We start from the raw sequence: 16,782 nt of genomic DNA on the forward strand, positions 1-16,782 counted from the left end.
CATTTCGTTTTTTTTGGGGAACATGAAAGACAGTTTTCGTATAATGAATAAATATTTTATTAAATTATATATTGGCCATTCTGGTCCAACACCTTTTGCCATCTTTCTGGCAGTAACATAATTCCCCTCTCATAAAAGTTTTGGTCCTTGCTAGCAAAAAACTGGTTCCGGTGGTTTTTGACATCTTCATTTGAGGTAAAGGTTTTGCCATCCAAAAAATTTTGCAGGGACCGGAACAAATAGTAGTCGGAAGGCGCCAGATCTGGAGAATATGGTGGATGTTGCAGTACGTCCTATTCAAGCTGTAAAAGTTTTTGGCGAGTGACCAAACTTGTGTGAGGTCTCGCATTATCCTGGTGGAACACTACACCCTTCCTGTTGATTAATTCGGGCCTCTTCTCTTTAAGTGAATCATTCAATTTGTCCAGTTGATGACAATAGACTTCTGAATTAATCGTTGTATTGTCCGGCAAAAGCTCAAAAAAAAAACGATTCCTTTGACATCCCACCAAACGGAGAGCATCTCCTTTTTTTGGTGAATGTTGGCTTTTGACACGCTTTGAGCCGGTTCATCTTTTCTGCTCCATCACCTCTTGCGTTTAACATTGTTGTATACAACCCATTTTTCATCCCCAGTAATAATCCGCTTCAAAAATGGATCATTTTCTTGACGTTTGAGGAGCGAATCACACACGTCAACGCGACGACACAAATTTCGCTCCGTAAGGACATGGGGCACCCACACATCGAGCTTCGAGGTTAAGCCCATGCCTTTCAAATGGCCATAAACAGTCGAATTCGACAAATTTAATCTCTCACCGATCTCTCGTGTGGTTATTCGCCGATTTGCATCAACTAATGCGTTTATCGCATCTTTGTCAGCTTCGACCGGCCTTCCAGACCGTGGTGCATCTTCGACATCAACATTGCCGGATCGAAATTTTGCAAACCAGTTCTGGCACTGGCGTACTGTTAACACGCCTTCTCCATACACATCCGTCAATTTTTTTCTCGCTTGGACAGCATTTTTACCTTTTCTGAAGTAAAAAAGTAAAATATGACGAAAATGCTGCTTATTGCTCTCTATATTTAAAAGGGCACCAACCAAAAACTACTGCGTAGAATTAATAGAACTTTTTCACACACAAGCCTTGCAATATCAGCTCTCAAGGCATATAATGGTTATGCGGCTTAAGTGTGAAGTTGGTTTCGAAAAAACGTAATTAAGTCCTCTGACGGGAAAAAACGAAATGACTTTCCGAACAACCTTATAAAAAGTGTGGGTTTGTATTTTTAACTTTACTATGCTTCAATTGTTTAATGATAAAACTAAAGGAAACTAGTTACAGTAACTAAAATCAGCAGAAATTTTTGACAGGAAATGGGAGGTTAAAGTCATCTTGGAAGTTTTAATAAAATTTAAACCATTTAGACGATAGTGTACTCATTTTTGTATCAATATCAGTAATGTATTAACGTCATTATTAAGACAGAGGACGTGATTTTGACAGATACGACTGTCAAAATTTAAAAATAGCACGTCGAATTCAAAACGATCGGAAACCTCACATGAAAATACCTGAGAATTTAAATCAAAAACCAATTTAGAAAGCGATTCGAGTCAATATGTCTAATTTTATGAAGAACCTCGTGAATTTCTTGGACGAGTAATTGACATCAAAATGTTGAATTATGCTTGTTTTTCAATAAACTGCAACTTTTCGCTAAATTTTAGGTTTATTTCATTTTTATTTTTATCATTTTAAGTTCCAACAAATTCAAACATAAACGTCACTGTCCTTTTGGTTCAGGAATTCAGAATTGATTCATAATAATTGCCACTTTAAAAACTAATGTAAGAAATGCAGCGAAAATTCCAAAATGCGTACATCAAACTAACCAAACTTTTTCATCATGTGCATTAACACTTTTACCTGTTCAGAGTGTTCCAGACTTCATTTTTCAGACGCAAAGTTCGCAAAACCGCAGTTTATAAACATCGCGTATAGAAGGAGAGATCAAATCAATCAGAAACGCGTTTTTAAAAAATAATAAACAGTACGACCAACGGTAACAAACAGCAAAGAGAAATAGCTGACATTTTACTGTTCCAATTTCCGATCATAAATTAAAAAATTCAAACGCACGTCGAGCCTTATGTCGCAGCCACCTGCCGCAAAATTATAGACCAGATACATCGTATTTAATGTCGGCGCGCTGAGCTCGATGAAAGTAGAAAAAATCTCCGATGATCCGTTAAACTAGTGAAACGTCGTCGGGGCGTGAACACGGCGCAACTAAATAAAATGATAATTCCGATCGGGAAAACTGTCTTTGTTTATTTGCGGCAAATTAACGAAGGCGGCGCGGCGAGGCCTAGATCGCGATTTTTCCCTGCGCGACGAAAGTGATTTTGATTTCCATAATGCGCCGGTTTTACGTTATCATTTTATTCAGATAATGACAGTGATTGAGTTCGCGAAACGAAAGTGACTGCGAGAATTAAAGAGGCACGCTTATAAGTGTTTTTATGATCGTGTTTTTCAAATGGGAAATGATATTAAAGTTCATATAGTTTTTTTAATACTCAAAAATAACGGAATGGCAAGTTGCCAAAATATTTTTTTTTATGAATTTTCCTTAATACCTTTCTTTCCAGTTTGTCGATTAACATTAAATTTAGCACACTTAATGCCAAAACTGACCAAAACTGATTTAAAACCCTTAATCCAAAGTTAGTTAAGGTCGTGGCTTGGGAAAATTACCTGTTTGTTGACTTTTTACAAATTTTAAAAGCTCACAATGAAAGACCATTTAAAAAGCCTAAGACTGCCAGTATTCATTAATTCTATCTTATCTTTAAGCCATATAGCTACTACAAAGAGAGAAGCCCCGCCTAATATTGACAATACAGGAACTGAAGAGAATTTTGAAAAGATATATGCGACATTTTTATGGCAGTATTTTTTCAGAATATATCCGGAATCTTTAGGAAAAAAGGAGTTGAAAAAATACTGTAATTTCAAGAAAGAGCAAAATATTGAAGGCAGCGGTTATACTAGTCTCTGAGTCACATATAAGGCACCTTTGAATCTTTTCAATTGACTTGTACATAAGGCAACACACTTAACCCCTCACATCCTTATTCTTAGTTTGCCAGTGGGCCACACAAACATCAAAAAGTACGGAGATAATCCCCACATCAAAAAGTAAAAACAACAATAATTTCGGAGACTGATATAATGTAATAAAAATAAATAATTTTCTAGAAAAATTCAAACCCCCACAATTAAGGGGTAGGTGATAATATAATTAATAGTTTTAAGTTATTTTCCCCAATCAAATTCAAAATACTGTCAAAATGTATATTGTTGATTTTGCTTTGAAAATTGTTAAACAAAAAGCAAAATTTATCGCCATTCATTCATGAAATGGAAATCTCGAAAGGATAAGTTATAAAACTTTTTTTAGTGTATTTTCATTGCAAGCTTTTAAACAAAAAATTTTGAGGACATTTTCTTAGAACCGTGGGCAGCTTTGGCATTAAGTAAAGTTAAAGTTAAAGTATCAAGGAAAATCGGAAAAGTAGAATTAATAAAATAAAAACTCAATTATTCTTTTACACCCTGTAATTCCCCAATTTTTTCAAAGTTTTTGAAAAAGTAGTATGAAATTAATTTTGGAATGAGCTCTTTTTTGCGGTCGCGCTGTATAATAAATAATCAGATACTGAAAATTAAGAATGACACTCTCATAAATCTAAAAATTGCAAAACCCTGATAAAAAGCAACTAGTGGTGTGTGTGTAAGCCATGTTTATATTATATTTTTGTTATACTTTTTTATTTCTTAAAAACAAGCTTAGTTCATTCTTTTACGAATAAATTGTTGAATAATAATAATAAAATAGAATATATTATTAAAAAGAATTACAAAAAAATGGGGAGTTAATAATAATAATAATAATAATAAACAAGATTACATTTGGCTTTAAATTATGGCCTGAATATTACTTTTTACTCTTCTAGTGTATTGTAGAAATGATTCTCTTTTATTATTTCGTATTTTATTTTTGAAAAATATACTTAATGAAGATAAAATCAGATATTTTGAACTTTCTTTGTCTGTGTCTGTGTCTCTCGACGTTTCAAGTGTTCAAAGTGTTTCCAGTCACCTACAGCTAAGAGAGTTACAAACAAATGGGGAGTTATTATGACAATAAATAATTAACAAAGTTGTTAATAAAAACAATAATATTAGAAACAAGTTTGCTTTTAGCTTTAAATTATTGCTGAAATATTACTTCTATTGTATTGTACAAATAATTCTCTTTTATTATTTCATATTCTATCCTTTGTCTTTATGATTTTTTTCTCACGACATTTCAACTGTTCAGGTGCCTCCAGCCATCTTCAGCTAAGTTTATTTTATTTACGTATAAATAATTGCATAATAATAATAAAATAGAATTTCTTATTAAAAAGAATTACAAAAAAATGGGGGTTATTACAACAATAAACAATTAACAAAGTTGTTAATAATAACAATAATAAACAAGATTGCTTTTTACTTTTCTAGTGTATTGCACAATTGATTCCTTTTATTGTTTCGTATTCTATCTTTTTTTTTAATATTCTTAATGATAGTAAAATGAGATATTTTGAAATTTCTTTGTCTTTATGATTAACTCTTACCACGTTTCAACTATTCAAGTGTCCCCAGTCTCTTTCAGGTGAAAAATGTATTGCATTGTACCAAATCTTGTTTTATAAAGATTTGTCATTTACCTTCAAACAAACATACTTATTGGTTTCACTATTTTTGACTTGCTATTACTGGCGATGCGAATGGTTTATAATTCTATTCTAGTAAATATCACTGAAGTTGCAGTTTCTAAATAAGTTTTTGAGTTATCTTCCAGGACAGATTTCGGTTTTTTTAGGAAATATTTTTAACGTTAATTATTTAAATATGCCGCATTAAGTTTACACAACTTGAATAAAGGTAAGACATTCTCAAGTAACGAACAGGTAATTGAGTAGAATATACATGAATCTCTCTGACTTACTCTAGTAAAAGGTTTTGGTCTATGCAAAATGCACGAAAAGGACATGACGGACCTAAAGTAATCATCCAACACCATTATCCATCCACCAACACTTCCAAGCAACATATGTAGTGCAGGCGGATCAAAACGAACCTAACAACTTTATCAACTCTAAAGTCATATATCGTCGTCTCGCCTTCAGTTGACACCTACAATTCAAAAAGGAGAACCCATCAAAACAAATACCGTCTAAATCCTTTGGGTAAACTCGTCGGAATATCCCCATAGACGAGCGTATATTACACCGAAGAAATAAAGCAGACAATTATAGGAAACAGTCCAGCACGTATGGAAGCATCTCTTCCGTTACACAGGACGTCGAGTGAATCCGTTCGCGTGGCTGCACACCGAGCGTTGACCATCACGATTTCGCGTTGACCATTACCATATTATATCCTAAATTATGGCGAGCATTAATTAAAAATTTAATCATTTTACCCTAACGATAACAGTTACTCGTTCATTTTTATTATTACGTAAAATAGGTCGCCCTTAACCACGTCACTTTTGTGTTTAGACCGGCGCCGTGACCGGAAAAACAAATGAAAAACTAGCCGGCCAGACTAAGGTCACGTCACGATGAACACAGAAGGACGGTTTAAAAACAGACTAAGGACGTTTTGGGGACATTTTGTGAAAATAAAGTTCAAAAGTGCCTCGCTCTCTGGGACACCAGCGGACGTTATACTATTTCTAGGTCTAGTGTTAAGTTTTAGTGTAAACAGGGTGGTCGCCAATAGACCGCCGCGATTTTTGATGGACGGCCAACCAGAAATCGTCTTAAGACTGAAAGAAGGCGAGGAAACTCCCATAGGTGAGCCAAACCTGATCATAGTGCACACCGATCTACGTTTTCCTCGCACTCCGTAGGATCGCTACTCTACTCCTTGAAAGGTTTTGATCCGGACGACGACAAGCTAGAGTTTGGAATCGTACCAAGTGCCGGAAGCAACGTCATAAGAATAGAAAACACCTCGAGTACCGAAGCAGAGGTGTACCTCGACAAACTGCTAGACAGAGAGGTGAAGCGTTTCTCGCTGTGCCGTTCAGAATTAACGGCACCATCTTGTTGACAGGAACGTGACGAATACGCGTTGGTCCTAACTCTGACTGACGGTCACTTGGGCCTAGGCAACTACATCACTCAGAGCCTATTGATTCTCGTCGAAGATGTCAACGACAATACCCCTACGTTCAAGAAGCACCGATCATCCGTGACGTTGAAGGAGGACGCCAAGCCACGAATCCTGGCAAAGCTCGAAGCGACAGATGCCGATATAGGTCCCTACGGTCAAGTGGTTTACCATTTCGCAAATGACGTCGACCGAGACCTGTTTGGTTTGAGTACTACTAGAGAAAAAGCGGTCGTACGCTTAATAGGTAAGGGAAATAATTTATTTCGGCACATCGAAAATGTCTTTCTCGCAGGCCCCTTGGATTACGAAAAACAAACGGTCCACCAAATCAAAGTTTTGGCGGTAGATCGGGCCAAAGAAGGCAGGGTAAACACCGGAACCGCCGTTATTTTGGTTAAAGTCGAAGACGTGGAGGACCAGCCTCCGGAATTCGTAAAAGTCACACCGGTTGTTAGGTTATCGGAAAACAGCCCGATAGGTTCCCCAGTCTTGCAGGGTACTACGGTCCATTGGGATACGAATTTATTTTACAATTTCGGATTTCGTAGTGACCGCCGTGGATGGCGACCGCGGAATCAACAACAAAATCCAGTACTACCTATCCACCAATAACCTAGAGCAAGTTGCAGACTTGTTCAACGTCGAAGAAGATACAGGGAGGGTGGTGACCGCAGGGGTAATAGACAGAGAGGCGCTGCCGTTGGGTTCCAGTTCTCACATCCTGGAGATTATAGTAAGTACGTGGTGGAAATTGTAAAGAGCATTATCCAGTGTCGCGCGTTCCAGGCTACGGAAGTGGGAGGCAGCATAAATCCGCAGCCGTATGCGACTACCGAAGTCACCATCATCATAACGGATGAAAACGACGAAACCCCATCTTTCGCAAACCCATTTTACGAATGCGAAATCGCCGAGAACTCCCCTAGGAACACACCCGTGACTTTCTTGGGGAGCTCGTCGCCTGAGGTGTTTGATTTCGATCAGGGACTCAACGGTACCTTCCAGTTATATTTGAAGGGCGGTAGCGAAGTGTTCGAGTTGCTACCCAAACGAGTAACCAACGAAGCGACGTTCAGTATCAAAGTCAAGAACAACACGGCTCTGGACTATGAGAAAATTCGACAAATCAACTTCACGATCGTGGCCAAAGAGGTCGTTAAAGACAACCCGAAATTCAGCGAGGTGCCAGTCACCGTTCACGTCCTGGATAGGAACGACAACTATCCAGAGTTTACGACGAGTTATTACGAGGTATCCGTACCCGAAAATTGCGAGGTAGGCACCACAGTAGCGTGGGTGCAAGCCCTCGATGAAGATTCCGATAATTTCGGTACTCTAGGAGTGCGGTATACGAACATTGCCGGAACCATTGCCTATATGTAACAGTGCTTCTATTTTATAGTGCATTTACTAACGAGGTTACGCTTTTAGGTTGGACATTAATCCCATTTCCGGAATTGTGACCGTGAAAATTGAAGGTGGTCCGAACTGGGACCGGGAACAAATCTCCAGACATTTCCTCACGGTGGAAGCTCGAGATGATTTGGGTCACGGGAACCGCAACTCTGTACCCCTGATCATAAACTTAGAAGACGTCAACGACAACCCGCCCGTATTCACCCAAAACAGGTACGAAGCGAGGGTGCTGGAAGGAAAATTCAACTTTGAAAATCCCCTGAACGTAGAAGCCAGAGACGCAGACCTTAACGGTAATCGATCCCACTCTTAATAAAACAAAATTCGCAAGGAAGTTTTTCTTCCAGGCACCAAGAACGCCGAAATAGAGTACTACCTGTTTGGACCGTTCCACGAAAACTTCACCATAGACTCCGTAACAGGCAAGATTTCGTTAAAAGAGCCGCTCGATTTTGAACTACTAGTAGGACCGCCAAAGGAAAACATCAGAATTTTGCCTTTGTCGGTTAGGGCGAGAGATTGGGGTACCCCGAGCCTCTTCAGCGACGTAGAGCTGCTAGTTTATGTGGAAGACATCAATGACCACACTCCCGTATTTGAGGAATCCTTCTACAACGTCAGCATACCGGAAAACATCACCGGTGGAACCGACATTATCCAAGTACAGGCCTATGATGATGACGGCTCCTCGCCCAATAACCGAGTGGTCTACCGGATCCAAAGCGGAGCTCTGGATAAATTCGTTATTGATTCGGAATCAGGTATCATCTCCGTGGCTCACGGAGCAAACTTGGATCCGGATTTAACGCAACCGAAGAAGATGCATTACTCGCTGAACGTCTTGGCTTTGGACGGGGGAAGTGGAGATTATCAACTCCAAGCTGCCGTGACGGTGGAAATTTTAATAACGGACATTAATAACAAAAGGCCGAAAATTTCTCAGCCGTTCGAAGTACTCATAAACGAAAATTCTCCGGTGAGTATATACACACGCGTTTTCCAAAATAATGGGTTTTCTTAGGTAGGGGTACCCGTGACGAAAATCAACGCGACTGACCTGGACGACTCTGCAGATCTACGGTACACAATCGACTCCGATAAGTGCGAAGCCAAGAACGAGCTCGGGGTTGTGTTGAAACCCTCTGAGGTGAATTGCTCTAGTTTCTTCTCGGTGAGTTCAAAGACTGGACTTATCACCATAGCACGACTGATAGATAGGGAGACGGTCGAGTCTTTTCGTTTAGGAGTGCTGGTTAGGGATGATAATTCGGACACAGGCCCTCAGCAAGATTCAGGTATGAAATGACGGTTGTGATTAATGCAAACCGACCAATAACATCGTTTCAGCCTTCATCAAGATCAAAGTTGAAGACATTAACGACAACAGTCCCAAGTTCGATCAGCCTTATTACAAGTTTGCCGCGCAAGAGAACAGCAAAATCGGGGTTCCAATTGGAACCGTCAGGGCCTACGACGCGGATAAAAATAAAACCGTTACGTATTCGCTAGACCAAAAGGGATATTATCTGGGCCTAATCCACTTGGACAACAACACCGGTAACATCGTCGTAGCTCATAAGGTCGACCACGAGGAATTCCAGTGGCTAAATTTTACCGTCAAGGCGACCGATTCTGGCATCCCGTCTAGATCTAGTCGCGTGGAAGTCTTCGTTCAAGTGCTGGACGAAAACGATAACAACCCGGTGTTTTTGCCCGAACCCAAGTGGTTGGTGATACCCGAAGATATACCGGTCGGCACCGAGATAGCGACAGTAAACGCGACAGACGCGGATTCGGGAGAGTTCGGGAAAATCACCTACTTCCTCGACAGACTGTCTTCCCACGAGAAGTTTCAAATCGACAGCGATACCGGGACCCTGATAGTAACCGACGAGCTAGACAGAGAGGAAAACGACAAGTACCTGCTGATAATAGAAGCGTGGGATAATTACCAATACGGATTTAACAACGGGGAAAGTAGGAACGCTTTCAAGCATCTAAAGTGAGTCGACGCATCCGAAATCCGTCGCCAAGTAACTCTTTGGTTTCCAGCGTGACCATTTTTGACGTGAACGACAACAGACCCCATCTTCATCAGGAATCCAAATGCGTCAATATAACTGAGTTTCAAGAACCCGGTGAACCGATCACCATCATCCACGCGAGCGACGCTGACGATCCCAACACATCCAACGGCCAGGTACCAAATGACTTCGACGCGAACTAGATGAATACCTCCTCCATTTTAGGTGATTATAGATATAGCGGACGGTAATCAAGACAATTTGTTCGAAGTGGATCAAATATCCGATTGGTCCGCCGAAGTCAGACCAGTTTCTTCCCTCAGAGGGTTGCACGGGGACTATACCCTGACGATACGTGCCCAAGACTTGGGAACCCCGAGCTTCTTGGTCGAGAAACCATTGAAAATCTGCGTCGCAGACTACAACGACCACCCGCCGGTCTTCGTATCACCTCCTCACAACTCCACACTGAGAGTTCCAGAGGTTTGACTGTTTTAGACTAAATAGTCACTTACTCTAGAGACGTTTTTGTTTTGCAGAATGCTACAATTGGAAGTGCACTTATTCAAATAAAGGCGACGGATGAAGATTTCGGGCCAAATGGTGCTGTGAGGTACAGGTTGAAGTCGGATCCGGCGGGACACTGGAAAACGTTCGAACTGCAACCCGTTTCCGGAATTTTGGAACTGAAACTGCCGCTCGACAGGGACGTTCAGAAAATTTACGACGTACGTCAGCCAGTCGCGTCCCCATTCCCATAACTCATACGAGCGGTTTTGCAGCTACGAATCGAAGCGTACGATTTGGGGATCCCCACGTCTCTAAGTTCGGATTTGGACTTGACGGTATACGTCACGGACGTGCACGGCTACCAACCTCAGTTTCTAGTCGACGAATTTGTCGTCGAATTCACCGAGAATACCAACCCGGGCGTGGAATCGCGACGATTGCCGAAAACTCTGGACAGAGACAAGTTCGAGTACGACGGTCCAGCGGCGCCAGTCTGCTACTTTATTGTCGGCGGCAATGAAAACGGGTTATTTTATTTAGACCCTTTCGACCATACAATTTCGGTAAGACTTACCATAGAGTTTGGGTAGAGAATTTCATACTCTTGAATCGACCCAAATTCAAGAGTTCGAACTCCATGTTTTCCAGTTATGGTAAGGGTATAACGTGTAGTCGTTCTGCGATCCTCCTACGCCGCTGTTAAAGATATAAGTCATCATAATAACTTCCCTTGCACAAAAGTTACTAGCATGAAATGAGGTAATATGTAAAGGGTGCGATCTTTAAGGCTGTTTTTTTTTTGAATACGTATTCAAGTGACTAACTTTGTGGCGGGAAAACTGACCATTATAACCTGAAACCATTTAATTATTTTTCTTTCTAGGTCTGGTTTCTTCAGTTATTTGGTAGCATTTGATACTTGCCGCTCTAGAATAAAAATTAATCAGCTATCCCTTCTAAAGCAGTTTCAAAAAAATTCAGAAATGAATAATTTCGTTTTAATGGACATTCTATGGAATTCTTTATGGACGTCACGTTTCAGATTACCAGTACCCTGGACCGAGAAGAGACCGATCTTCATTTAATATTCGTAAAAGCGACAGAGAATTGCGCGAACCCGCCGAAACCCCAAAACTCTTTCGACGCCAACGACGACACTCAAATAAAAGTTATCGTAAAGGTTTTGGACGTCAACGACAACCCGCCTAAATTCACCAGGCGTATATTTACCGGAGGGGTGAGCACGGCGACCCCATTCGGAACTAATTTCATGCAGGTCGCGGCAGAAGACCCGGACAGCGATGAAAATGCGATAATATCGTATTACATAGTGGGCAAAGTGAAAATGACCTTGACGGAAGGTCTGGACCACCTGTCTAGACCGCCGTTTATCGTGGAGAGAGACACGGGCGCGGTCAGGCTCAACTTCGACCCTCAACAAGGTATGAAGGGCTATTTCGACTTCGCGGTGCTGGCCAACGACACGGCCGGGTTGCACGACACCGCCAGGGTTTTCATTTACCTGTTGCGAGAAGATCAGCGGGTCCGGTTCGTACTGAGACAGACGGCGCTTGAACTCAGGAACAACATCGACGTGTTTAGAGAGTAAGCCTTAACAATACGAGTAATTCAACTACTTGCGAATCTTCAAGATGAAGAGTGCAGAATAACCTAAAAAAACTATTTATCTGTTAATGGCACATAATACGTACCTTAAAACGGGTTGAGGTTGACCAATTTTAACTTTATTTTTTGTCGTAATTTAAACAATTTCCTATATTAATGCTTTGCACTCGTATATATGGATTTTTTATATTGAATTTGTTTTAATTAAAAAAAACACTTTATATAAACTATGGGATGAGAAAATGGGATTTTTTAAAAATATTTTATTATTATCATAATCACTACCATTATTATTAAATAAATTCATACAGAATATAAAAAGAAATACATCCTATAATGTTTATGGTACGGTTCCAAGCAGTCACCGATGTGTACGGATGCAAGTGTCACAAATATACCTAGTTTCCCGCCTGCTGCCTTGTACTTTACGGCCTTTTTTCTTTCTTTAGATGTGTCATTTGTTTTTTGTTTTGGTCCCGTTGTGAAATTTGATGTAATAAATATTTTTATATAAAAATGACTTTCGCCACCATTTTAAAGACTTTCTTAGGAAACAGTATGACGCTGAATAAGGGTCTGTGCGGTCGACACTTCCCATAAATTTATTACAACTTGTAAGTTACATCCACGTACTCTTCTGTTGGTAGGTTGTGTTTCTGAAATATGCCAATAACAATTTTATCCTTAAATTCAACTATAGATTCTTCTACCGATATCTCTCTTGGTGGAACAAAATGTTCTTTGCTTGTCCAAATAATCTAAAAGTGGAGCATCCAAAAAATTTGCAAAAATCGTTCTCTAAATATGTAAAAAAGGTTTTTTGGCGTTAGAATGTTGTGAGCAAAACTCTTGGAAATTATATTTAGGACAACCCCAATAAATACGGTAAACTCTTCTACTGTAGATCTATCCACGTTTTGATAACTTCTTCTGTGCTATTTTATGTCTAGCGTAGTTATTTGTTTGTTCCACTATTTTTATTACTAGCTCATCGGTAAAAAAAACTTGAAAAAATCTATGGGTATGGTACAAGTATCACGAATTTGTGGTCCTTTATCCCCAGAAGTCAATAGAATCCTGTCTGGTATCTGATCGTGGCATGCGACGTCCTGCCATTGACCAAAATTACCTGATTGTGTTATATTCTCGTTTTCTTCACTGCTGCTAGAACTTGGTGGTAAAGGTACGGTTGTCCGTATTTTTATAACTATAATATCACTACCACTACTAGAGTCACTAATATTATCACTATCCAATCTATCATTTTCAGGCGCGTCAATATAAAATTCATCGTCTTTGCAATTCATTTTCAATTTCATCTTGTAAAAATTTCTTGGGCATTTGAATTTTTCGAAAAATACACCGAACTTTATCCAATCGTGTTAGTTATAAAACCGAGTAATATTCAAAATGCAAAAATGGTGCACATATGAACTAAAGTAAAATAAACAGCTTACGATGGCATTTATAAAATAAATATCATGCTATCTTTTATTTTTACGTAAACATGTCCTCAACGAAGGTTCAAGAAAGCAATTTAGAAATCTTAGAATTGAGCTTAGGGGATGCCAGACCTGCCAACCTTTTGTAATGATAAGATATAGTGTGCTGCCTATACGGCGACATACAAGTGCAAAGGGTTATCTCTAACCATTTTACTTGTTACTTTATGGAGGAAAGAAAGAAACGTCAGCACTATTTTTAAAATATGTATTAAGGGAATTGACTTACCCCATGAAAAAACAGTGACTAATCTTAGACCATGAATTAACTAGTAGTGCTGCGATCACTCTCAACCTGGAAAAATGCGTTCATTGTTTTCGTTTTTACAAAGAGCTGAGGTTGATCGTGCAGGGTTAGATTGATCACACTGTTCTTAATAAGTATATCGTCTATTATCTAAAAATTAAAAAAAGACAGTTTTATCATTCTTTTATGTTAATTTCTCTGAGGAAATGGTATGGTTAAATCTAGTAAAAAAAAAGTAAGTCGTTTTCAATTATATCAAACACTTTTCTCGATACTACAGATTTCAGGCCTGGAACTTCGACTTCTTCTCCTTCTAATACTTCATTAACGATTTACATATGGCGAAGTTTTACTTTTTCCGAAAACCATACAAAAATCTCACTAGCAGAAATTTTCCCTTGTTGATGTTTTCTAACGTAGGAGAAAAGTATTCAACTTTCTCTTGGTCTTTGCTAAGCGTCATTGTCGCTGTCCTCTAATTCAACATTTTCATCATCTCTCGTATTTTCCAATGGTTTGACTGAAACACTTCGTCCTGGTTCCTCAGTTTTCTTTTACATATAGATTTGCCTGAAAACTCGATTACGGTTGAATGGTACAAATCGGAAAGTAAATTCTTTTTGATATCACTTTTCTCTCCGTCTGATTTTTGAAAGGAACCTTCAGCCTTGATCTCAAGTGTTTGCTTTAACAGCTTAGGGGATTCGTTTTTTTGAATTCCAGAAGATTTGGAATTTTGCATTTTCCAGGATGTTATAGTTTTCCTCCAGTTATCGAAGTAACAGATTTGAAACGGTTGCATACTTTGTCAGGGTATTTGGTCCCTTACAGTAGATGCATAATTTTTTACCAAGATCGTCCGAGACATTGAACGTGTCATAATTAAATATATTTTCGACGGGAACATCTTCAATAGTTTCTTCGAAATTGTCGAAGTATTTTTTAATCAAATCAGAGGAGACGGTTTTTTTACCAACAACACTCCGATGTCTCTTTAAGGAACTTATCGAGTCAGGCCCAGACACTTTTACCAGTTTTGTCTAAAACACTTTTGACGGACATTCTCAAATCCATGACGCTGGGTGGATATCCCCAATCTGCCCACTTTAGAACACTGTTGATAATGGCAATTTCTTTTTGATATGTGAACAATGATTGCCCTCCCATGATACTTGTTATTTAACATTCGTTTAACGCCTGGTTGACTAATTTTACTTTGTTAGTTCCTCCCATTTTGATTGGTATTTATAGATCTGCGAAAAATGTTCTGAATAAAATTTCAATACGTACATAACGCCGGGTTAGATTGATGAGCAGATCAATGCCACCCCATTCAATATTATTAGTCCTCTTTAAAAAACTGCCCTTAATAAAACCTCCGCATGGGAAAATAAGTTTTTTCTTTACCATCAAAAGTACTGCAACTTTGAAAACCGACAAAATATTATGGTCAAATTTAAAGGAATACATCTTACTTCCAGTGCTGATTGCAAAGTAACCACAACGTTAACTAATCTAAGGCATGCTCAAGGATATGTGACTGAGACGTGCAGCATCAAGCTTACATTGTTGCCAGTTATACCTGCATATATGTGATGCAGTGACAAACGAACAATGTCACCCAGTCAGATCACTCTCAATCGACTTTGCCGTACACACAATTAAATTTAATAATCTAGCATTAGTTGTAAACTCAGCCAGTTTAATCTTCCGCTACAGGTGTCCAGTCTTCGCATCATTAGCTATAATTTCTTACTTTTGAACTGGTGCTACAAGACCCACCTCTTCGATTGAACACAAAATCTAACACAACACATCTGGTATAACGCAAACAGCAATCATAAATCGTAGTCTTCGACCTCAGAAGTGTTGATGATTTGTATTCGCTAGTGTTCTGGGTAATGTGACCGGAGCAATCGTAAACGTCGACGAATTCCGAGTACACACGAATCACGACGGTACCATTGACAAAACCAGGACCGATCTCTACTTGCACTTGGTCAACAGGAAAGACAATTCGATCCTGGAAGTCGCCGAGGTTTTGAGACTCGTCGACCAAAACACGGAAAAATTGGACTCCCTCTTCAAGGTATACGTGAAAGAGTCACGTTACAACATTTTAATGACCAATTTGCAGGATTTTAACGTGTTGGATACCCAACCTGGTGGCATCATGGCGTTGCAGTCGAATTTGCAAAGCGGCGAGACCACCTTCTGGCTATCGGCAGCTTCTTTATGTCTTCTTCTCCTGTTAATCTTGTGCCTCGCACTTTGCGTGAACCAACGACAAACGTACCACAGAAAATTGAAAGCCGCGACAGCTACAGCGTACGGTAAGTAGATACGAATAAAATTCTGGGCTCTGGTCTGTAGGGTAGCTTTGTCTAGTGCGAGCAGAGTCGGATATAGATGGCAGAGGTCTAAGCATTTTGAGCGGAAGAGTGCCCAATACCAACAAGCATAGCATGGAAGGTAGCAACCCGATGTGGCTGAAAGCATACGAGACTGAATGGTATAAAAGTCCAGATGACTTGAGGTAAGATGGCGGAGGGAATTCGACACGAAACAGGATTTTTTTTTTATTTCGTTGCAGTCAAACTTCTGATCACGACTCGTTGGATGAGAACGTGATATGCGGCGAACTGACGGACACTTGCGACAATGACGAGCAGACGGAAGAGGAAAAACGGCAAAATTTGTATCAGACGCTTCCCGTGCCGATGCCCAGAAAGCTAGAAACGACCGAACTGTAGAGGAATTTAGCGCGTTTCTAGCAAAAGCCAAAAATCGGTGTGCAATAATAGAATACTAACAACACTTTCCACGAGAGCGTGCGTGCCAAAAAAAGAACGCGACCTATGAAGTTGGCGCCTTACGATCAACCATACAACGAAATATCTTGCGATAAGTTAATGACAATACGAAAACGCCACTGCCCGTTGAATAATCTTAACTTTTAAACAATGCCTAGCCATTAGATATTTATACATATATATTTTAACGAAACAATTGAGCAGCCGGGATATAAAGAAAATTTGTAACGAAGTTGTTTGTTTCATTTTACCAAAAATAACAAAATATACGGCGCAGTATTGGACTGAGGTGGATTTTACTTGATGAAAATCCATTTAACACAATTCAATTAGAACAAAAAAATATTCAGATTTTCACAGCATTTAATGATATATATATATATATATATATATATATATATA

At 39.4% G+C, this 16,782-nt stretch overlaps 1 protein-coding gene across 2 annotated transcripts; it reads left to right on the plus strand.

Annotated features, from left to right (window-relative positions):
- Positions 1 to 5,668: 5,668 nt before the first annotated feature.
- On the plus strand, positions 5,669 to 16,584 carry LOC132701236 (cadherin-23). Of its 2 annotated transcripts, none has more exons than XM_060669017.1 (19): positions 5,669 to 5,920; positions 5,977 to 6,128; positions 6,183 to 6,486; positions 6,535 to 6,738; positions 6,791 to 6,975; positions 7,029 to 7,621; positions 7,674 to 7,951; positions 8,006 to 8,634; positions 8,680 to 8,953; positions 9,006 to 9,660; positions 9,711 to 9,858; positions 9,908 to 10,165; positions 10,222 to 10,410; positions 10,465 to 10,755; positions 11,235 to 11,797; positions 15,458 to 15,656; positions 15,705 to 15,900; positions 15,956 to 16,103; positions 16,161 to 16,584. In XM_060669017.1, the coding sequence occupies exons 1-19, from the start codon at positions 5,686 to 5,688 to the stop codon at positions 16,318 to 16,320; spliced, it is 5,661 nt and encodes a 1,886-aa protein (XP_060525000.1). In that variant the 5' UTR covers positions 5,669 to 5,685; the 3' UTR covers positions 16,321 to 16,584. The 2 variants fall into 2 exon arrangements, with proteins under 2 accessions (XP_060525000.1, XP_060525001.1); XM_060669018.1 differs by having other exon boundaries at positions 15,965 to 16,103.
- The last annotated feature ends 198 nt before the right edge of the window (positions 16,585 to 16,782 follow it).

This window comes from Cylas formicarius, unplaced genomic scaffold (assembly GCF_029955315.1).
Source record: "Cylas formicarius isolate icCylForm1 unplaced genomic scaffold, icCylForm1.1 PGA_scaffold_4__25_contigs__length_36172078, whole genome shotgun sequence".
Taxonomy (NCBI): Eukaryota; Metazoa; Arthropoda; class Insecta; order Coleoptera; family Brentidae; genus Cylas; species Cylas formicarius.